The 24,258-nt window shown below is 47.0% G+C and overlaps 1 protein-coding gene across 1 annotated transcript in view; it reads left to right on the top strand.

Annotated features, from left to right (window-relative positions):
• The window catches only part of LOC133359771 (RNA-binding protein Nova-1-like), a 48,476-nt gene extending 37,773 nt beyond the window's left edge, over positions 1 to 10,703 (top strand). The window contains 3 exon segments of the mRNA XM_061578304.1: positions 2,878 to 3,044; positions 4,876 to 5,028; positions 5,030 to 10,703. Of these exon segments, the coding sequence (XP_061434288.1) occupies positions 2,878 to 3,044; positions 4,876 to 5,028; positions 5,030 to 5,866 (1,157 nt within the window). The 3' untranslated portion in view covers positions 5,867 to 10,703.
• Positions 10,704 to 24,258: the final 13,555 nt, after the last annotated feature.

Below are 24,258 nucleotides of genomic sequence, written 5' to 3'. Positions count from 1 at the left end.
TGTCTGATTTGTGCCTTTGATCTTCGGCGCAATTCTCCGTGTCATAATCACAGTGGTCGCTCCGATACACAGTGCTGCTTCTGCTGGAGATGCAACTACTTCACGTTTCACGTTGCGTTTGATGTGTCACGTGTGACGACGAAATGCCCATGCCAAATGTCACGGTCAAAGTCTCCTTTCCCACTCCTCCAAGCGTGCAGGGGACTTCGCAAGCCTTAAGACAAAACCACACAGACACGCGGACTTCCACGCACAAAACATACACACTGCAAAGATCCCCTGTATAGCCTTAACAGACTGTTGGGGCAAGTGCTGTTTGCGAGAAGCGCCTATAAAGGCCGGCACAGCACACGAGGGGATGGGTGGGTGGCAACCACGCCCGGCCGCCTTTGTCTCCCTGGTGGCGATGTTTACTACACACCGCACCAGTTACTCATTTTAGTCCGAGTCGACCTAGGGGAGGCCTTGGAACGGTTCAGAAATCGTCACTGACACAGACTGCGTGCATGCACAAATTGAATACAGACACGTGGACGGGCAGGTTATAATATATTATTGCATGTTTACCGTACGAGTGGGAAAACTCTTTCAAGATTAGAGTATTGGGCTGCTATAAATTCCCACGTGATAAGCCACTTCATTAGGCTATCACTTGCGGTCAGGCCGCTTCAGTGGGCATTTACCTGGTTAAATAAACAAAGTTTAGATAGAGAGAAGACTGGCGTGGCAGACTCCGCTACACGAGATGGTCTCCGCACCTCCGATTGGCACGGTTGGGGGCCACGTACGGCGCGAAAGAAGTTCAACACAAAGTACATTTACACGTGCAAACAGCAGCTCCGCGAACGTGCGCGGTGCCAACAGAGGGCCACTGGGTCACAAAGTCGGCAGACACCACCAACACCAATTCCCGCCATTCACTACTAAGTGACGATTACGTCACCACGGCTCCTGTGCCAGGCTAGGTGCACTTTGAGGCTCTCACGTGAAGTGTCGAAGGCTCGCTGACAGGAGGTCTTGGACAGACCCAGCAGGTGCCATGGGTTGGCTGACTGAGATGACCGGTAGATGCGCCATCAGCTTGTGCCCCTTATTGTACCAACTCACTTCATTTTAGCGGCCCGGCGCTCCGCTCGTTGTTGTGAGCGTCGCTCCTCCGCCCTCCGTCGTTGTTGCTGGAGGGCGACTGCCTCCAACTGCCCAGTAGCAGCAGCGGCCTTCACGAGCCTCCTCCAGCCACGACCACCACCACCGTCGTTCCACGACTGACCCTTTCAAGTCATCACAGGGAAACGTTCAAATCATTAAAATATTCTCAAACAATTTTTTTGCAAAGCTAAAAAACCCATCGCCCTCCGCTGAAGGGTGCCGTGGATATATCCACTGTGTAGTGCATTTAATAATTTGTATATTTACTTTGACACAATTCTCCGAATCTCTCTCACCGGGGACTCTAAATACGCACGTGGGGTTGGATTTGTATTCAGATTGGACGGGGCGTGCCCCCCTTCCCTCTGTCCCTGGCTACTCAATCGCCATCTCGCCCCCCCCCCCCCCCCAACCGCACGAGGAGGCGCCGGGGGCACCGCGCGCGAGTGGCCAGCAGGGGTTTTGTGAGGTTTCCCGACGGTGGCGTGTGCGTTATGGTCGCCCACCACCCTTCCCACCGTGTAGAGCACATCGCGCAGTGGCGCTGTGTTTATCGAAGCTGTGCGGTAAGAGAGCGTAACGCAACAATGCTGGTCCCAGGTTTCGGCGCAAATAAAATCCCGCCATCCGAAATGCAAATTCCTAGATTCCCAAAGACGCAGACCTGCCATGACAAGATCTACCACTTACTTTGTAACCACCTAAGGGAGTATGTTATTTTAAACTACATTGTAAACAAAACTGTAATAAGAGTTCCACACAATATTGGTACCCGGATCATTGGGGGTGGCACGTGCCCCCCCCCCCCCCAATGATCCGATCGAAATCCCTAATTTCGATCGGATCATTGGGGTTTATTAGTAGTAAATCGGCATTTTGCGACCTCCACTGCCACTGTGTAGCAAATTATTAAGTGCCAGGGACTCTATGAGATGATAGGACAATAGTCTAATTGGCACACGTGGAATAAAAAGCAACAACTCCTCTATCATTTTTCGTTGCTGGAGGGGTTGCCCCCCTCTACCTGAAAATCCCGGCTCCGCCATTGGATATATATCAATTCCTTCCGCCCGAAAGCAGATGCCAATCTCCAGACTGGCCGTGTCAAACCCAGACAGATGGTGGCATCGCTCGAGGTGTGGGAGTTAGGGTGGCACGCACCACGGCTTGCTGCTGTGCTCGCTACAGGAACAGCACCGATTGATCGATACCCCCCTTCGGGAGGCACCTCTCACAACTCTCCCGTCCACCACACAGTCTCTCGCCAAAATACCACGATCATCATTCTCTTCCTCTTCTGCTGCTGCTGCCTGCATTACATCTTTACTCTCCGCGGAAAGGCCTCTCTCTTCATCCCTTCCTCGTCGTAACTTAAAAATGATGTCATCGTCGTCAAGCTATTCTCTTTGAGTTTTCCTTTTTTCAGATTCCTTCCATTTTTCCCCGAACAACAACAACCAAGAACAACGATGCTTTTAAATAATAGTTCGTTAATTTGTCGGCCTTAACGCAGCGGTGGGCTGGTGGGCCGCATATTTTTAGTGGTGGCCGGAGAGGGGTGAGGTGGCTGGCCCGTCCCCTGTAACCGTCTGCTTGGAACAGCAGCTTCTCACTGGCTAGCCACGTTTTGTTCGCGCGATGCAGCTTTTTGTTTGTCTGCGCCTCGTGCACGCGTGCGCTCTCACGAGGTGCCCACGCCACCGCGTGCGTGCGTCTCCCCGCCCGCAGGTACCACGGAGCGAGTCGCGCTCATCCAGGGCGCCCCGGACTCCCTCAACGGGGTGCACTGCTTCATCGCCGACAAGATCCGCGAGATGCCCACCGCCGGCGGCAAGTCGGAGGCCATCAGCATCCTGCAGCCGCAGACGACCGTCAACCCTGACCGCATGAAGCAGGTTTCTTCCTGACCGCACCGCACCTGGAGCTCAAGCCGCGTTCCCACCGCACGCGGTCGCTCGTCACGAGTCGCGGCCGTTCGTCATCGCGTCGGCCGCGGCCCACTCGGCCCCAAGTCGCCACCGCCGCCTCTGACGATCCGCGTGACGCATCGATCCATCCAGCACCGCCTTGTTGCACACACGAACTGACTTCATCGCTCTGTCTCCTGGGTGGACGTCCTCTCGTGGACTCGAACCCATCCCGCGATCGTTCTTGGCCATCGTCCATCATCCCTTCTAGCTACGTGTCACGCCCAAGCCAACTTAACTTTTCCGTGCGGTTCGAATGATACCATTCACCTAATCCGTGCGTTCCTTCTTCTGTCTCCCAATTACAATTCCAAGCGCGCGTCTCTCCACGCTCCCACGCACCTTTTCATTGTTTCTATATTTGCAGTCATGACTGCGTTTCTGAATACATCGCAGCAGGTAAACACACCAACGCGAAGCTCTCTTTGGTGGGCGCATTGCTGAGTTACTTTCCATTGTCAAGCTCAACCTCCCAGAAGCACTCTGTTTAACAAGCGACATCATCGCTCGTTAAATACAGCTGGAACACAGATCCCAAAGCAATGTTCCTTTTCTTGAACGCTCACGACGGTAATTCTCAGGCAAGATGACGCGACATTGCAAGTTATAATAGTGAGAGGGTTACTCTAACCCGCCCTGGGATTGACCGCTCTATTATCCGCATCGCAGAAACAATCCGGAAACCATGCTCGTATTGGGTGGCCTCCGAAGACGAGGAAGCTCTGTGCGTCATTGCTGTTCAGATTAAGAAACCCTCTTATGGGGTCATGCAGAGCCATGCAAAAAAATAAACCTTGATTGAGCCAATCTGGAGTGAAGATTTCTGTACAAATTTTCGGATGCACTTCTGCGGCCGTCTGGAACGCTCTTCCGATGTTAGGAAGCCACTGGAGCTATGCACTTTAAATCTAGATTCAAAACTCATTTTCTTTAGAACGCTTTTTGTGCTAGGTTTGTTGTCCTTCCCCCGCACCTCCGATTAGCGCGGTTGGCTGCATATGGCACGAAAGAAATTCAACATACATACATACATATGATAATAGGGGTTTTCCCTTTTTTATGGCGACAAAACAGGTGTTAAGATGTTAAAACACCAAACTAAAGCCTTTTACAAGGAATCATGTCTGCATTAACCACAATGCTTGTGGTCAGAATGCAAACAAAAAACGATACTCTGATAATATATGCATTGTCCTTTAAACTGATTGGTCCACACCAGAGACAGCTTTCTTTTGAGCCTCGTCTCAAACGGTGTTAGACCAGAGGACGCCAAAAGGCGTACAGCCCAAAGACAATGCACTATCAGAGTAATGAGAGCTCGGGGTGAGCATCTACATCTCCTTTGCCAGTACCAAAATATGATAATAGGTTTTTCCCCTTTTTTCTGGCAACAAAACAGGTGTTAAGATGTTAAAACACCAAACTGAAACAGACATATGTTTAAATCCTAAATTTCAACCCCGGTTTCATTTTAAGGATGATTTTTACTTCGTGGTTTGTGAATGTTTAATTTGTTTTGCATATTCATATACAAATTGTCCTTGACAGCAGCCCTAATACAACCAGATACCAGCCGCATTCGAATGCAAGCCTGAGATCTGTGCATCACGATATAAAACTAAAATATAAATAAATAAAATTTGCCACTCTGTTTTTTGTGCACGTGACTAATCCTTGCAGTATCTTGTTCACAAAATGCGTTGGTTGTCACGAAGAACAACTGTCGATCCTCCTCTGTTTTTTTTCCTGTTTTTGTCAGGCAAAGATCTTGGTCCCAAACAGCACCGCTGGCCTCATCATCGGTAAAGGTGGCGCAACGGTGAAGGCCATCATGGAGGCATCTGGCTCCTGGGTGCAGCTCTCTCAAAAACCAGAGGGCATCAACCTCCAGGAGCGCGTCATCACGGTCAGCTGGTGAGGCCGAGCAAAACCAGAAGGCCATTGAGCTGATCCTGCAGAAGATCCAGGAAGATCCGCAGAGCAGTAGCTGCCTCAATATTTCTTACTGCAACCTGTCGGGTCCCGTCGCCAATTCAAACCCGACGGGGTCGCCGTACGCGAACGCGGCGGAGATGCTGCCCGGCTCGGCGATGGCCGCCGGTCTGCTGGGCCAAACCAACCTGGCCACGGTGGCCGCCTTCCCCACCCTCGTGTCGGGCTTCAACGGCAACGACTTGGTCGCCATCTCCTCGGCCCTCAATACACTGGCCAGCTACGGCTACAACCTAAACCCTCTGGGCCTAGGGGTCAGCCCCGCCGGGGCGACCGGCATGCTCGCCGCGGCGGCCTCGAGCTCCAACCCCGCCGCCGCCGCCGCGGCGAACCTGCTGGCCAGCTACGCGAACGAGGTGGCCGGGGTGGGGCCCGGCTCTGCGCACTTCCCCCTGGGGGGGCTGTCCGCGTCCGCCCTCACCAACGGATATTTCGCGTCGTCGCCCCTGACGGCGGGCGCCATTCTCACCGCGGAGAAATCGTCGGAGGCGAACAAGGACATGATCGAGATCGCCGTCCCCGAGAATCTGGTCGGTGCCATCCTCGGCAAAGGGGGAAAGACGCTGGTGGAATACCAAGAACTGACGGGGGCGCGCATCCAGATCTCCAAGAAAGGAGAGTTTATCCCTGGGACGCGTAACCGGAAGGTGACCATCACGGGGACAACCGCGTCGACGCATGCCGCTCAGTATCTCATCACGCAGCGCATCACGTACGAGCAAGGCGTCCGGGCTAGCAACCCGCAGAAAATCGGTTAGGCTCGCCTGCTATTCTTGTGACCAACAAGTTAATGCAACGGTAAAAAAAACAACCTTGACTGATTCAGTTTGGGGGGGAGGGGGTGGGGGGTAGTAGATGGGTGGAGGAGGGTTTCTGTCCAAATTAACAGATACTGTTCAATAATTCATTTCATCATCAGTTTCATCTTTAAGATACATTTTACTTCATCGTTTGTGAATGTTTATTTTTGTTTGGCATATTCATATATTTCTGCTGACCTCAAAAGTGTTACTTTTCACAATTTTAATTTTGAAACTGCGTTGATTAAGACTTGCTTGGGCGGATCAGCGATTACAATTTTATTTTATAACTGAAAAAAATATATATATTTGCCTAAATATGACAAATGTTAAACGCGTGCAGTCGCTGTTACATTTACAATTATGTTGTGAGCCAAGTGACTTTAAGCATCAGGATACAATTAGTCCCCATTTCTGTGACAATCACGTGACACACCTGCTCCGTAAAAGCGCTGTAAATACTGGCGGTGATGAAGCAAGGCCCCATTTATGGCTGAAGGGCTCATGCCTCTGAATGTCGATCAAGTTGAATGTTACATTTGTAGAAATGCGATTTCCTTCCTTTTATGTTTTGTCATTCCTTGTTTTTAATATTGTGTACAAAATAATTAACTTAATTTATTAAAAAAAGAATAACAAATTTGATTCTTACTTTAAACTACACATTTATTATCGCAGTTAGATGTTTGTATTTCTTTATAAGAAAAACAAAGGTCACTTTATGATTAATGGTGTCGAAATACCGTTAAACGAGCAATGCATTTCAACTTCAGGAATTATTTAAATTCCCTTGACTCATTAATTGGAATGTTGAAATTATGCTTCAGCCTTGGGAAAACCCGAAATGACGGCCACTCTCCGCCACATCCACACCTAGCCACGTGGCCTCACACACCCCAATTCGCACATTCATAGCTGTCTGCTCTGCAATGTATAGAAAATATAAAAAGTTTCACACAAGATTTTATATTTAAAATAAAAAAAGCCGCAGGGTCGTGCATTAATTGAGGAAAGCCAAAAAAGTGATCAAATCTCTATGCTTAACCGAGCGATCGGGGCAGTATTCATTTCCATTGGATGGCCGAGCTAGAGTTGTAAATTCCACATTCCCATGGAGGGTGATGGGTTGTCATTTCCACCGAAGGGCAACCGATGCTGTACAAAAAGAGTGGTGCTCAAACATTACCGCATTAATATTAACGCCAAACTAATCCATGGGTCACTCATTTTACTGGTGCATGCAAACATTGCATTCGATGTCTGGTTGTATATCTGTTAGATTAATTATCAAACCACAGTGTACTGGAAACATTCAGTGTACCCATTATCTTGGCTGGGAATACACCAGAAGCTAGCGTATAATATCCAATTGTGCAGAGTAAGCTCCAACAAATACAATTCGATTTTGAAAGGATAAATGATCGGTGTGAATAATAATCCCCTTTTAATTTTTTTTCTTTCTCCAAGAGTCCAAAGTCCCCCCAGTTCTGTGGAGTTTATTTTTATTGTTAAAAGTGCCGGGTAATCTGCCGTTATCAATCATAAGTCAATTGATGGAAAATCCGACTCTCATTAGTCATTCGTCTCCACCAAGCTGCTTCAGCCATGCTAATCGACTCATCACCAGGCTTTTTCTCATGCAAATTTCACATCTATACACACATCATCATCATCATGTGTCATTTGTCAAACACTGGTGTTCAATGCGAATCATGATACTTCTTGATGTACTTTAAAACCCATAAACGTGGGTAAACTATAATGTGATTTCTCAACCAAAAGTTATTGGTCAGTTTCCGTTGTAATTTTACATGTTTTAACGTGAATGGTTTTACGCTAGCAGATGTTGGTGGCTATAAACACGGTTTTGTTATCGTAATACAGTGTTGTGTATGTAAATGTTCTAGATAATGTGACATGAATCAGGAAATGCTAACTGCAGAACAAAGTATTTATCCTATAGTTAATTCTAGGTGCCAAAATAAAAATGGAATTGCCCAAGCTTACGGTTGCTGCAAAAAAAACATGCTCGTCTGCAACGAGTGCATTACGGGATACGAAAGCGATGCACAGCATGTGCAGTGCCAGATACGGGAGCTTTATCAAGTCCGATTACAATGTATGCCGTCACCGGAGCAGCCTGTTAAACCAACTTGAGAAGTGCGGGTGTCATGTTCCTTATAATGCCTAACGTAAGAACGCACTTGTACATAATAAAAAGACGGTGACATTTTGATAGGGCATATTAATATTTAACGAATATACTGAGAAATAAATGTATCCTTGTGATGCAGTAAAACAGCTGCTCGGAGATATTTAAGGCCATCAGCATCAATACTTTTCACTTTCCAGTCCCCCACTACTGGATTACGGGTTGATTGAAGGGCTTAATACATGTGACAAAAAATCATACAGACAAAAAATCTAATTAAATGCCAGCCGCACTGCATTTATATTTGTACATGAACAACACATTACACCGCAAAAATAGGAGTTTATCTTCGAAGACCATCAGGCACAGTTTAATGATCATTTTGCACACACAGACACACACACTTCTTATGAGCACATTAATTGTTCAGACAATAGGTTTTGCACAATTACAGAAAATTTACGAAAATGCACCGAGGTGCCTAAAACAATATTGTTGTTCTTGTCGAACCTAGAACCACTAAAACTGCCATGATGAGGTCTTGCAGTGGCTCATGGGGGCTTACACTGAATCCAGACACTAAGCAATGATCACCTAAAGTCTGAGCTTCAATCTGGGCAACCAGCCATGATTTAAACTGGGTTCTCAAACGTACATTTGGACAAGGCTTAATTCGCTGTGTTTTCCGGCATTGAAGGCTTAAATCATTTTTGTTTGGCAGGCAACAATTATCACTTTAGCCGGGCACGTGTGAAAGGGCAATGCCCCATGAGGCAATTGAAGGGACATGATTAGTAGTTATGTGATGCGCCCCACCTTCCAGAGGCTGTTCTCTAACACAGAGTGACGCACTGCTTTTTACTCGAGTTCTGAATGGAACAATGTTCATGCCGTAACATATCACCGATGGCACAGCTGATGATCGCACGATATGAATATAATCCAGGCTTAAGACACAAAAACGTGCACCATCCACACGTATGAGAAAAGCGTGACCTTGTAATGGTTATTCATTGAAATTTTAAAAGCTTGCCCTGCTTGGGCCAGAAGGGCTGCTTAACAAAGGGGAGTTATAACAATGGGCAAAGTCAGAACAATGACGTCACGCACTCCGGGTGTGCAAGGACTCCAGTACAGAAGTGGACTCCCAGAAAGAGGGAAAGATACCTGGGAACTCCTCTCTCGTGCACATTTCTCCCGGCCTCTCGTGCCTCGTCAGAAATTACTCGGGACCCTCCTTTGGCCTTCCTCGTGGACATATCTCTGCCTCTCTTTGCAAGTGCCCAGAGGAGGCATTCGTAGCCTCGCTCCCTTACGCCATCAATCACCTGCGTTGTTTGGTCTCTTCGACAAAACGAATCAGGATGCCATTCTCCTCGCGAGCGAAATCCCTTGGAAATTGCATCAGGGGCGCCGCGTTTTTAAATTGACTACAAAAAATAAAGCTGCTAATCAAGAGGAAAACCAATTTTTTTTTATCATCGACCATTTCTGAAACTTTCTTCACATACTCCCGCCCATCACCACAGAATAAAAAGCACTGAATAAACTTAAACTATTCACGTATTCATTCGTGTTCTAGCTGCACAGAACAAGGACTTAATGAGGCATAGTTATTGCCTCGATTCAACTTAACAAAGTGGTGGCTCTTCTCTGGTCAAAAAGAAAAAATGCCACACAAGCCACCAACCAGCGAGACAAATCACAATGCATTTTTATTTCACTTTGTCACAGAAATTGTTGTCGGTTACATAATAACAGTTCTTAAATTTTAAAAACTTAGATTTTTTATACCACATGTAAAAAGCCCTTTGTTGCAAAACTCAAGATGTGCCAAACTGTGCGATGTGCCAATGAATATTGTGAATGTTTCCATGATATGTAACACATATTTGGCTGCCATTTAATTAGCCATTGCATATTTGAACAACATTATTGGGTTAATCCAATGGCAGTATCGTATGCATGCTGACTTTTTTATCTGCTCCTGCATCCTTCACGTGCGTGGATTCTTTTTTTTTGTTTTGATCACTGCCAACCCAACTGAAGGCACATTAAGTTTCACCGTATGCATGCTAACGTGATGTACGTAGCGCTGTAGTTTATGTCAGTCGACGGGGGCAACAACAACAAAAACAAAACCACTGTGAGCGCGCACAACCCGTGAAAACGGCAACGTGGTTGCGAAAGGCCACGTGGTGCACAGGCGCTCGTTCTCTCGCTCTCAATCCGTGAACTCTGCGCTGACCCTGCACAAAGATTCATTTCATGAGGTTCCGTGCATCGGCGTTGCCGAGGGCATTTCAAGCCGTCCCAGCCCAGGGCCATGTCCCCCCCCCCCCGCCACTTCCGCAAACCACCGAACGTGCAGTCCGTGGCTGGCACCGCAGAGGGCATTGATTCTCTCGTTTAAGGGCATCGTCCCACGATTGTGCCACTTAGGTCAACGATAGTGCCTGGAGAGGTTTGACAACAAAACATGCGTGTGTGTTGTGTACATTTAATTTCACTGTTAATTCTTGATGTTATTGTTATTTGGCCATGGAAATGTAATTTGTTTCCGGGAATAATCAGTGTTAACAAAAAAAATATATGACAAACGTATGAAGTCATTTTACTGTTATAAATGTGCTTTAATCATCACCTGCATTCAGTGTCCTCCGTCTCATGATTTCCCTGCATGTCACAACGTCCCATTTAACACATTGCTCACATCACCACCATGGGAGGCAGGCCAAACTCATGTCAGCAGCTCCCAAGGTTCATCCTGAAAACAACAACAAAATGCCCCGCTGATTTGTTTACATCGAAATGGGACCTATACGAGTGCAGATATATATCTTTTTTTAAAAATATATTTATATTTGTTTAGAGCTATGGGCACAATTCAGTGTTTGGCTCTCAAGTGTAACGTCACACTGCCGCAAGCGTTTTCAAATTGCCCGCGCGTAACCAGCCTCGCCGTGGGTCTCGCGCTTCTGGCCCGTGACCTCGCCGAGTGCACAGGAGCGCTTGGGTTCACATTAAATTGAATGTCAAAGTCCGTCGGCAGCTCTCCGCGTTCTCCTTCGTAGCGCTCTGCATTGACTCCCCCCCCCCCCCCCCCCCCCACTGCGTCGCGACGTCTCTCCTCCTCCTCTCTCTTCCTCTCTCTCCTCTTTCTCTCTCTTTTTTATGATCAGAGGAAACAAGAAGATGCTCGGTGTAGTCGGCACTTTGCTTCGTTCATCATTTCGTTTTTTTTGTTTTTTATGCTTTCCTTTATTTACCCCCCCCCCCCTCTCTGCCCCCCCTCTCTCTACCTCTCGCTCACTCTCTCGCTCTTTCTCGTTCTCTCTCGTTCTCCCTCTCGCTTTTTTTTAACTACGACAAGTGCTGCATCTGCACGCAGCCCTTCTCGCAGTCCAATGGCCTCCGACGGGTAGCTCATAACTGCATGCAGAGCTCTCCGTGATCTGCCACCGAGCACATGGCCTCCTGCAGCGCCCACTGCTCCTTGAAGGCCGGCACGGCGTGGGTCAGCCGCGCATGGCGGAACTCCAGCCCACACACCCTGGCTCCGACCAGAGCGTGGAAGATGCCCACGCTGCTGGCCGGACGTTTCCCCTCCAGGGCCACCTTCCTTGCCCTGTAAATGGCGAGCTAGGCGTAGCTGACGAGCACGCTGACCAGCCCCTGAAGATGTTGGGGTCCTTCGCCCTTCGGGTATCCAAAGATGAGGACCGTCGGGGAGAAGTGGAGGCTGAACCTTAGGAGGATGTTTCTCAGGACCTTGAACAACAAGTCCAGGCTCTTGCACTCCACGTATTGGTGCGCCACCGTCTCCACTTTACCGCAGGACCGGCACTCCGGGGACGTGTCGGTGAAGCGCGCCAGGGAGGCGTTGGTGGTGACGGTGCCGTGGGCGATGCTCCAGCTGAGGTCACCGATGCGGTTGTACGTCGGACTGGAGTAGAGTTGCCTCCAGCGAGGCCTCTCCGGAGAGATGCAGGGCAGGGCTTTCCTCCAGGCATGGTCCTTGTGGCTCCTCAGGGTGTCCTGTTGGTGAAATCGGACCATGTAGGAGTAAAGCACCTCTTTCTCTCTCCTCCTCCTCTCTCGTCCTCTCACCACCCACGCCGTTGGCACGCAGAGAAAGCTCGCATTGTGAACGTTGCGGCTTCTCGGCTCTAACCCACGCACAAGCGGTGGCGCTGTGTACAGAGTGGCGGAGTGGCACGTTCCGTCTACGTGACAACCCTCACGTGAGATGGGCCGCGTCGGGTGGTGGCGGGTTTAACGACATATTTAGATATTTACACGATCTAACACCCCCCCCCCCCCAAAACAACCTCTGCTGTGGAGATGACACCGCCTCTAGACGCAGCACGCGACTTTGATGCCGTTCCCTCCAACGTGGCTCTTTGTATACTTTAATAATAATAAACTACTTTTAATGGACATTAACTGTCATGAACACTCATTGACATTATCTCAAATAACCCAATAATTAGGCTCACTGACAATGTGTCTCCCTTGAGTCGCTATTCGTAAGGGCATCGTTTACACGGATTCCTCCAGTCTTTAAAAATGATTCTGATTTTAAAAAATCTGATTCTGAAGATGCAAAAAAAAAATAAACAACCCACATGCAACATAGCCACAATCTAAAAAATTTAAGCATTCAAAATATTTAATATAATGAACGATCGACACCCAAAACGCATGTTAGCGACTTGTCAGTGACATCAACTGAAAAGAAATGAGTCCACCTTCTTTGGTTTGATGATAACAAACAAGGCCTTACCATGTGCCCGCTTAACTAGGCTCGAGGCCCTAGCACACATTTATGTAACCAAATTGCTTCAAACTTCTCACCGACGCAATGTAACAAATACATTACGCTGCAAATATCAATAAAAAATGTGTGTTCCACAAAGTCATCACGCACCTGCAATATGATCGAACTAGGTCAAATCTTGCTCCACTCCCCAAATTGTGAATAAAACATTCGTTAACAAAATATATAAAAACCAAGTGATGAAAAATAACCACTCATTTAACTTGAATAAATACAACGTTATCGACATATTCTGGTTAATTATGCATTACGAATAAGGATTACTCGGATTCAATGTGTAAAATCAAAGTTCCGAGTGTAAAATCAAAGTACACCACGTGGCTCTTAAGGCGAACGCGATGCGCCTCCTTGCCGTCTGTCAATTGGAAGAGGCACAGCCAAATAGATGCGTGATGTTTGTTGAGTGGTTGTCGTGGTAACACGACACAATAGGAGAGGGGGTGTAGCATTACGAACCATGAACCAAGCCCGAGTTTTCCAATTTGCTTTGGAGTTTGCGGATTTGCCGATTTGCGGTTATTTTGATTGCGGATATTTTGAGTTTGCAGATTGCGGATTTGCCAATTGCGGTTCTTTTGATTCCGGCTATTTTGAGTTTGCGGATTGTGGATTTGCCGATTGCGGATATTTTGATTCCGGCTATTTTGAGTTTGCGGATTTTCCGATTGCGGCTATTTTGATTGCGGCTATTTTGAGTTTGCGGATTGCGGATTTTCCGATTGCAGCTATTTTAAGTTAGTAAATTGCAGATTTTACGATTGTGGTTATTTTGATTGCGGCTATATTGAGTTCATAAATTGTGGATTTGCCGATTGTGGCTATCTTGATTACGGCTATTTGGAGTTTGCGGATTTGCCGATTGCGGCTATTTTGATTGCGGCTATGTTGAGTTTTTAAATGGTCGAGTTTGCGGATTGCGGTTATTTTAATTGCGGCTATTTTGAGTTAGTAAATTGTGGATTTTCCGATTGCGGCTATTTTGATTCCGGCTATTTTAAGTTTGTGGATTGCGGATTTGCCGATTGCGGCTATTTTCAAGGCGACGGGCAAGGGTTTGCCGTAGTTTATAAAAGAGGTCGGAGTTTCAGTTCAGAAGACCTTCCAACCTTCGTTCCACTGTTCAGTCCAGTCCCCCTCGCCCACTCATAACGAGCCTGACAGCCGACAACTGAAAGCAGGTGGCCCCCATGGGTCCTGGATGTCTTCGAAGCCTGAAACGAAAAGAGCCATATCTCGCAGTCTCTCGGCGGCTGATAGGAGCCAGTAGCGTCGCCTGCGAAAGTCAAGCGGTAACTTGAGTGCCGTCTCGGCGAGGCTCGCAGCGTGTCTCAAATCCAATATCATTTTAAAGTTTATATACGGCGCCTTCACTCAAGGCGCTTGACATCGCGAAAAATACTGGCAACATAGTCGAATTGACTTAGATGGCAAGGGCGTGCAGACCGCAATAGAGGGTACTTAGGGATCACGACGAAAGGGTTAACGGGAAGAAAGGGAAGTAGTGGAGGGGCAAGGGAAGAGAACTGAGTGGGCAATAGAGAAGTAAAAGGGTCGCGTCTCAGCTGATGCGAAAACACGACTGCCTTGTCGAACTATACTACGTCTCTCACCAGTCCCTGTGACACCACAGACACGGGTGGTGGTGGTCGTGGTGTCAAAGTGTGGCCAGCTGACTGTCCAAGAGAGCCAGACATCCTTCCTCAACAGCCGGCGTGTCTCAGCAGTCACAAAGGTGAAGATGGTTCGCCGGTCAACCATTGAGACAAACTGCAAACTCCAGAATAGAAAGCTGTCAACCCATACGGTTGACCTGTTTTCTTGTACAGGGAAATTGAGTTTTCATGGCGTACAGCCGTTTCAATACGGGAATTTGTTTTGCCGAGTTGTTTGTGTTTCTCCCTTGTGATGTGACCGTGTAGAGTGAACGTTGAGAATTATAGGCACGAGGCGACCAATAAAGTCTGAATTGGTCTGTGATAAGGGAGGGCACTGATAAGGGGTTGACAGGTGTGAGAATAGGTGAAGCACTGTTACGAAGTGGACAGCGGTCACACAGTAAGGATAAGTAAGTCTGATTCCCTTAGTAGAAACAAAGTGTGCGCAGGTTAAAATAGTTATATGGTGGCCTTTGCAGAGGCAAAATAGGGACAAGTTATACATTAAGCTTGTCAAACTGGAAATAGTTAATGTGGTTCCCTTCCCAATGGAAAAACATGGATTGGTAAGTAATTTACCATGTCAAAATTTGAAAAGAGTCAATGTTTCATTTTCTAATCTGATATAGATTTATATTCATCCAAGGCACATTACAATAATTCTACAATTGCACATTACATGATAGTCGTTAAAACCAAAGTGGCTGTGTAGCTATGGTGACAGTAAGGGGGGACAGGTGGCAGTGGTTAAGGAGGGCTTGTGGTAGGGGTAGTGACAGGGTTTGGGATAAGCCTGGTCGTAGCTGGGGGGCCGGGGCAGGAAGTAGCAGTACCAAGATATTCTTAGGTTTTTTCGGTAAAGTCACGTAGGTAAAAAATTAAAATTAATAAAAGTAAAATAAAATAAAAATCACGACGTTTCGGAGGCAACACAAGCTTCCGTCTTCAGGTGGAACCGTCACAGCACGATAGCTGTATCAAGTACTTGATACAGCTATCGTGCTGTGATGGTGTGGCCTCCGAAACGTCGTGATTTTTATTTTATTTTACTTTTATTAATTTTAATTTTTTACCTACGTGACTTTACCGAAAAACCCTAAGAATATGAATCCTTGCAGTCACGAAAGCTTCAAATCTAGAATTAGTACCAAGATAGGCAAGGGAGAAGAGACGGGGGTTGTTTTAAGAGAGGGACAAGCGCAGTGCAGGGAAAGTTCTTGTTTTATGTGCAGTGGGAGTTTGTTCCAGTTAAGGGGCCAAGAACGCAAAAGGAAAGAAGCATGACTGGGCGCAGGGTGATGGGAGGCACAAAGCGGGACAGTAGGGATTGGGAGCATAGAGGATGGGACGGGACAGTAGTGAGAGATGAAAGAAGCAAGATATGGTGGGGAAAGACCATAGAGGCATTTGTAGACGAGAGTGAGACATTTAAAAAGACAGCCATAGAAGTTAGGTACAGTAGAGCAGAAGTGTGGAAACTGTGGGGGAGGTTAAAATTACCCAGGTTGAGGCATTTTGTATCTGTTGTTAGAGAGGAGTGAAGGCATAGGCGGGAAGGCAGATAAGAATAAAGTTGCAGTGGTCAAGGTGAGTAAACACGAGGGAGTGAACCAGGAGTTTAGCAGCAAATAGTGAGAGGAGGGGATGGATTTTGAGAATACAGAAAAAGTGAAAGTGGCAAGTGCGGGTAGTGGCAGGGATTCGGTTGGAGAGGGACACAAATGGGGGGAAGGTCAAATAGTAACTTCTGACGTGTCTACTGGTTGTCGCGTTGCTTGAATCAATGAGTCTTTTGGAACCGAATTTATCGTAGCATGTGTAAATTCCATCGCATCAACTACCTACATGGATAAGGCACGGAGGCTCACAATACCAAGTCAAAGTAACAAGTCACATTAGAAAAACATGTTAAATGTTTAGATTTACCCAGCTCAAATGGCACTCAGTGCCTTTATGAGATTTAAACTTTGAAGGTTGCCTAATTACACCAAAAATTTACTTATCTGACTCAAATAGCTTGGGATGGCTCACAAACCCGGCCCACTGTGGGTAACACGTTCCAAGCCACAATTGCGCCCAGGTGCCTTTCAGGCGAGCACAGGCTGACCACAAGGTGTCCCGGCCTATGTAACTCAAGCTAAAGGAAAATGCTTTCACCCAAAAATGTAACCACTGAAATGTTACCACTAAATAGACCAGGGGAGTTGGTCTAGGGGTGCCCTGACAAATAACAAACCAGTTTAGGCACTGGCATCCCCTAGAGATTATTTATATTAAAAAAAAATCTATAATATTGCAAGGGAGTTCCAGCCAGGTGAGCCTTGAACTTCGTCTTCATCACGTCTTCCACACAGGGCGTCGTCACACGTTAGGGAATCACTCTGTTCAGGCGCCCTGAACCCCCTTCTAGCCCCGCTTGTATTTTCCTCCCCTACATTTTTGGAACTTTCCATGACTCTCCACTAATCCCATGCATTTTTCTAAATGGTAACCGACTCCTCGTTTTCATTTAGTTTTCCCTGATGACCAATCCGATTAGAATATTCTACACCTTCAAGCCCGATTGCGTTTGCCCTAGTACATTCGGCTTCCCCACCCCCCCCCCCCCCTGTAACAGATCCACACCAATGAGAGTCCAGCACGCTATTCGAACTCAAGAGCCGTTTAGATCTCCGGCATGCCGACATTTATTTACTCATAGGGGTTTCCTCTCGGCATCCCTCAAAATATTAACAGCCGCACTGTGGCGCAGTGCCTCGGTGCACTCTTCCCAGGGCTGGATGAAGGTTCTTGTAGGCACGCGGCACTTCTGTCTCGTAGGCCTTCAGTATTAACTCTCTACAGTTGGTTCTGCTGCCCCATGTTACTACGACCGCTGCTGTCGGCGGTAACGACATCTGTCCAGCCGCTGGACAGATGTCGTTACCGCCGATACGTCCATTATTTAGTCTGTGCCCTAATTCGATCGAAGCCCACTGTCTGCCGCAGATAAGCAGATTTAATTTGAAATTATTGAGAAAAAAAGCAAGGCAAGCCTAAAAAAATATCAAAAATTTCTTCAACTATTTTTGTTTACTATGATTATCATATCAGATGATGCAGCTTTAAAGGGATGCCGTTCATTTTCATCGATAACAAAAACAAACATGGTCCAAACATTTTGTCGTTGGCCCTTTAGTTTTCATAGGTCCTAGGCACAGTGTCTAGTGTGGCCTATTGGATAATACGGCCCTGACTCTTCCCCCTTGGGTGAGCAAATCCTACGACGGGCGCCGAAACACGGGGGGCTAAGGGGTGAACTCACGACGGCTTCGGGTCTAATGGCGTCCCTTTTGGAGCTGTTGCAATAACCTGTCACACAATAACTCGCAGCACGATATATATTTACAGACTTACAGCTTAACTGCCTGATATACGTTACAACCTTGGTAACAGGTCCTACTAATATTACTGGTAACAAGGTTTATCACAGACTCCCCGATATCTAACCGATATATTCCTGCCTAGCAACCTGCCTCACAGAGGCTAAGTAGGACCAACGGCTATCACAGGCTTCGTGATAATGCCCTGATACATGTGTAATGACAGGGTGCCATCTGTTGACCAGGAGGGGTAATCACGAGTATGGGTGCGTTATATAAAAAACGACTATAAGGGCGGCGTAACTGGGCTAAAGGTTAAAGGCGTGGTCAGTCGGGAAGCTCCGGGAACCTGCTAGAAGGTTCTAGAAGGGGACGTGGCCGGAGGTCGGGTCTGACCACGCCGGGGAGTATATAAGGGGGACGAGACCAGAGGTTCGGGGCTGTCGTAGGCTCCAGGTTCTGGCTGCCGTCGCTGTCTTCGCCTTCATCTCTTCTTCATTGTCCAGCCGTATGGTCAATCCGCTGTACGGCTCCCACCGTCGTCGTCGCTATATTAGTCAGCCAGCTATATAGTTAGACGCCGACGATGGGGATGTGTGGATGGGTCAGCTATGCGTAGCCCTATGTATTCTTCTGTCACTAGTGATTGTCGTGTCTGCAAGTGTTAGAAATAAATACGAAGCCCTCTACACGTCGTGTCTGGAAGTCGCTCGTTACACATCTACAACAAATTCGAGTAAGCTGTCTCTCGAAAGATAACTGGAAATAAGAAAAATATCACAGACTTCCTGATATCTATTTGATATATTACTACCCGGAAACCTAACACACGAAAATAAGTGGGAAAAATATTACAGGCTTCCTGATATCTATCTGATATGGTACCACATGGTAATTCTATCTCCCTGTATTGTTCAGTGTCTGTGTCTCGCTGTATCTGAGTGTCTCCCTGTGCCTCTATGTATCTTTAAATGTCTCTCAATATCTCCCAGTGTCTTCCTGTGTCCCTCAGTTTCTTCCAGTCACTCTCTGTGTCTCAAAATACTATCGCTCTTGGGGTGTCACTGCAGGCTGATGAAGGTAGAACGTAAGATGACGACGGATACCTCGAACCAGGCCAAGCATCCACGCAGTCTGGGGAAAAAACTCAGTCCGTGTCCACTCACCTGCCCTGTGTCATGTGGTGAAAAATTATATTGTGGCAACTCTGGTGCCTGATTTGGTAAATTGAGTACCGGAATATTTAGAGTGCTCATGGTAACGCCGTATTAGCGGTGACCGAACAGTCACGAGTGAGGGCAATGAATGCCGTGGGTGAGTGTGGCGGCGTGACACAATCAGTGGCTTTTGAGATAAACGTTTTTACGGGTCAAAGTTTGTCTGCCAATCAGATTACTCTCTACGAGCCTTGCCTCTAGGCACCTGATCCAAATCTCTTTCATAGCCCTTTGTCAATCCACTGCTGGATGAAGGCCTCTGAACCCATGATCCAGTGCGGTTTGGTGAATTAAGATTTGTGAACTAAAGCAGAGATACGGTTGCCCCATTTTTCATTGGAAACCAAACTCTGACCTTTTTTTCTCAGCACGATGTCTAACAAAGCCGCGAAGTTTACCGCAATAAAGTTCAACACAATACTGCTACCAGATATAAGGTAAATAAATCAACCGCTGCCACCCGAACACAAATGCCAATAGCCGGAGTGCTTGGGTCAAACTCAGAAAGGCAGCAACCCTGGGTGGGTTTTTTTTCCCAGCACTGCCCTCTGCTGCCCACACCGCAGCCCCACAGCCTCTCTATAACACCTGTGTTCATGCACGGTGGTTGCCAATCCAAGAACTGCCCAGCTTAGTTTCTGAGATCTGACTTCATAGACAAAATGGCCATTTTCTAATGCACGCCAATAATGTGTTATATCAGTGGTTTGATGTAAGGTCAATTACCACTGTAAGCAATCACAAACAGGATAATCATTGCCCTTAGGAGTTCCATTCGTGAGCTCAGCACCATTTTGTAACTATGATTTACTTTGGGGTGCAAGTGCTGAATGTATATGATTTCTCTATAGTTGGGATGAATAGTCAATGAAGTCCATGACATTCACTACTTTTCTGTGGTTCACTACTTGGGCTCCATTAAAATGGCGGCCGCGCGCACACCCTGCCTGGGGAAGGCGGGAAACCCCCTTACATGCCGCGCCCACCGTCACGTGGCCGATGATGTCATCACCAAGCCTCGCCCATCACCTCCCGTCCAGCAGCACATATGGGGACATTACTCTTTTTTCGCAACTAATTCCATGTTATAATTGCTTGAGCCATTGAATAGGTAATCAGCAGAGTAATGGATAATTTAATTATGAGAATCTAGCCCGGCTCTAAAGTTGTGACGATAATGCAGCGGTGGTCGTCAAAACGTGGATCGCGGTTGACGGGTGGACTGCAACAATCTTTCATCGTGGATCTCAAGACAAATGAGAACAAACACTGATATAAGCAGACAACAATGCTCGTTATTGTTAATGGCAAATAAAAATACCCCACTTAGAATTCGGACCTTAAAAACGTACATACTTCTACCAATAGATGGCGCTAGTACTGCGTGTACAGCTATCCCTCGCCAACCACTGGGGGGTTATGTACCTGGAAAAGGCCGCAGTTGGAAAATTCGCGGTTGGTCAAGTACTGGGAGCCTATGGGAAATAGGGGGTTATGGGAACCACAGCCGCTGTCAGACTCATCATAGCATAACTAATGTGCCTGTCTATTAACTAAACATCGAATAAAATAGGTACATTAAACAATAACATTAAAGAAATATACGTGACATTGACTTTACATACCTTTAATATTAACGATAATGACAATGAGATGATGGGGGGAGTGGTGGTTATAAGGAGGAGGAACTCAGCCCACTCTCGCCCTCTTCCTCCGGGTCATTAATGACAAATAATTGGACAGGCATATGTGTACGTTATCGGAATCGGAAGAAAAAATAAAATAACTTTATCGTTACGTTTTCAGGTCGGAAGACATACGGAGGCTCCCACAAGGCCATGCGGGAGGGCGTGTGGCACAGTTTGGCGCCAACTATCGTAGAGTGCGGTGGTGTCGCTACAGTTCTCTGCGGTGAGTACGATGTCTTTAAAAAACAACCGTGCTACTATGCATCTCAAATAAAATTAACGCCAACCGCTTGCACGTTCTCAGATTCGATGAAGAATGCGACACCCACCCTGCGACTTGCAGACGTCTCAGAACGGGTAAAGGTGAACGTGATTGCGGTTGCGATGCGACGCTGTCTGTGCGCTGCGAGAGGTGCAGCACATTACAGCAAAAGAGACGGACGACGCCGCGACACGGGTGGCCACGGATGACGCTGTAATGCGGACCCCATGCTTACAAAGGAATCCTCAATTTTCCAGGCCGCGGTTGGTACATTTCGCATAGAAATAATAAACCGTGTCCACGTGAATCCGCGGTTAGCGAGGGAATGCTGTGCTGTGTTCCAGGGTTAAATCCACGTCATTGTTGGCCGTAGCTGTTTGTTGGATCGCACAGCCCCTTTGAGATTCACCTAATTGGATCACAGCGCTTGTGTATTGGCCACCGCTGCTCTAGTGGCTGTGTATACTCTACAGACCCAGAGATATGTCTCAACATCGGGAATATTGGCTACAAGTTTTGAAATGTAAAAAGTTACGTCAGGCTCCTCTCGTTTTTGGAAATCTTATCGAAATAACATGCCAACCACTTTGCAAGCATTGCTAAATCCTGGATAAGCAATAGACCTTCTGCAACCACATCAACAAGGGTCTCTTGCAGTAACAGCAGCGACTGAGGTGTATCTTTTATATATGTTTAACTTTTTTCACACAGTACGTAGCCAATCGTGCTAATTGGAGATGCGTGGGAAGGACAACTAAATCAACACAAAAATCAGTTCTAAATAAATGAGTTTTCCATCTAGATTTGAAAGTGCAGAGCTCCAGTGGCTTCCTAATATCGGAAGGGAAGAACGTTCCAGATGGCCACAGAAGTGCATCTGAAAGCGCGTGATGCGGTGACCATCTTTGTTCGATGGCGAGCCAAAAGCCGCTGTTGCAAGGATGACCGGAGTTCGCGTGATGGTTTATGCTCCTTGATGAGATCAGCAAGGTATTGAGGCTAATTTGTGGCAAGCACTTTGTGTGTAATGAGTATGACCTTATGTATTCATTTGGCAAATGGAAGCCAATGCAGCTCGGGTGAGCACTGGACAGACATGGTCGTGTTTTGCAGTACCCCGTTTTTTCACGTGCAAGATAATTTTGTACACACTGTAGCTTGCTGATGTTTTTGGCAAACGTCCCGTAGAGCAGGGAGTTGCATAATCGTCATTGTCGATACTACACTACATGCCACCATGTTGGCTGTCACGACTCAATAGGAGTCGAATGTGTCGTACAGCCCTGATATGGAAATTGCAGGACCTGACTATATTTTGCACGCGGTGATCAAACGACAATATTCCTGTCGAGTATGGTGCCAAGGCTTTTTAGATGAGTCAAAAACTGAATCCTGGAGCATTAGACCACCAGCGTATTAATGTGCTGTTGGCTGCCAAAGGTTTTTGAAAGTCTGTATGCCCTCACCTGCCCTGTGTCATGTAAACAATTAATTGTGGCAACTCTAGTGCCTGATTTGGTAAATCGGGGGCCTGCATACTTGAGAGTGCTCATGGGGACGTAGTATTAGTGGTGGCCGAACAGTCACGAGTGAGGGCAATGAATGACGTGGGTGAGTGTGGCGGCGTGACACAATCAGTGGCTTTTGAGATAAACGTTTTTACGGGTCAAAGTTTGTACGCCAATCAGACCACTCTCTACGAGCCTTGCCTCTGGGCACCTGATCCAATTGAAGATAAGTTCTCTTTCATAGCCCCTTTGTCAATCCACTGCTGGATGAAGGCCTCCTAAACAATGATCCAGTGTTGTTTGGTGAATTAAAGCAGGGATAGGGTTACCCCATTTTTCATTGTAAACCAAACTCTGACCTTTTTTATCAGTACAATGTCTAACAAAGCCGTGAAGTTTTTTGCAATAAAGTTCAACACATTACTGGTACCAGATATCGGTACCCGAATACAGATGCCAATAGCCGGAGTGCTTGGGTCAAACTCAGACAAATAGGTGGGGAGCATAGACGTGGTAACATGAGTAGAGTACAACATCTAATTTCCCAGCACTGCCCTCTGCTGTCCACACCGCAGCACCACAGCCTCTGTATAACACCTGTGTTCATGCACGGTGGTTGCCAATCCAAGAACTGTCCAGGCTCAAACCACACTGAGCTTCAGAGATCTGACATCATGGAGAGATCTGCCATTTCCTCATGCACGCCAAGGATGCGTTACGTCATCAGTGGATGATGTCCGGTCAAATGCTGCTGTAAGCTTCAAACCGAACGAGGAACAATTGTCCTCTCTATTGCCTGCATGGAGACCAGCGTTCTTCATTACAAGGCCACCGCGGGCCACTGACGGCCCCTGGTGGTCTTGAGTGCGGCCCCTGACGTGCGTTCCCCTGACAACACACAAAGAGTGACAACAGCACCCATCATCATCATCGTGCTGCTGTCAAACCCAACAATGGTTTCAAATCAGTGCCGGATTAAGCTAGTGCGCGGCCTGTAGAATATATTATAAAGGGGCCATAAAGAAAAAGAAAATAAATAAATAAATATACACTCTTTTTTACGTGCATCGTAAAATGTATTTTTTCATTTACTATAATACGACAAATCGCTAACCTTAAACACCCAGTCGTTCATAAAAGTTGAAGGCGGTATAGTACTAAAGTAATAGTGCAAGTGCAGAATCACTGAATGGGAATTGATAGCTTGAAAGCATTTAGCGTGGGGCCTTTGAAATTGCGGGGCCCGTAGCTACTTATGTAGCTACTCCGAAACTGTTTCAAACGTGTGGTGGTTCTCACACTGATGATGTCTCATCGGCGAAATTGCCAGCCCCCCCCCCCCCACCTCTGAAAATTATCGATTACAATTGGTGTACACAATAAAGCAGCTCAAAGTCAACGGAAAGTCTCGCTTTGTTTCGTTTCGGTTATTAGCCGCGTGCCCACTGAGCCACGTGGCCGATTATATTGTACAAATGGCGGCAGGGTGTCACAGTGGGTGGGCACAATCGCTTCTTCACTCTTGCGTTGGTGGTCACCTTAACCTACACAATGGCCGCACATTAACAATGTTCGCGGCTTGGTGGTTGTTTCAATGTGACGCTGGCATGCAGCCCGCACTGATTAAACACCTCCTTCATTGGCACATTACCATATTCATATTCGT

The sequence above is a fragment of the Lethenteron reissneri genome, chromosome 8 (genome assembly GCF_015708825.2).
Source record: "Lethenteron reissneri isolate LAM-NWPU_2019-01 chromosome 8, ASM1570882v1, whole genome shotgun sequence".
In the NCBI taxonomy this organism is placed as follows: Eukaryota; Metazoa; Chordata; class Hyperoartia; order Petromyzontiformes; family Petromyzontidae; genus Lethenteron; species Lethenteron reissneri.
This window is presented reverse-complemented; position numbering and strand designations above follow the sequence as displayed.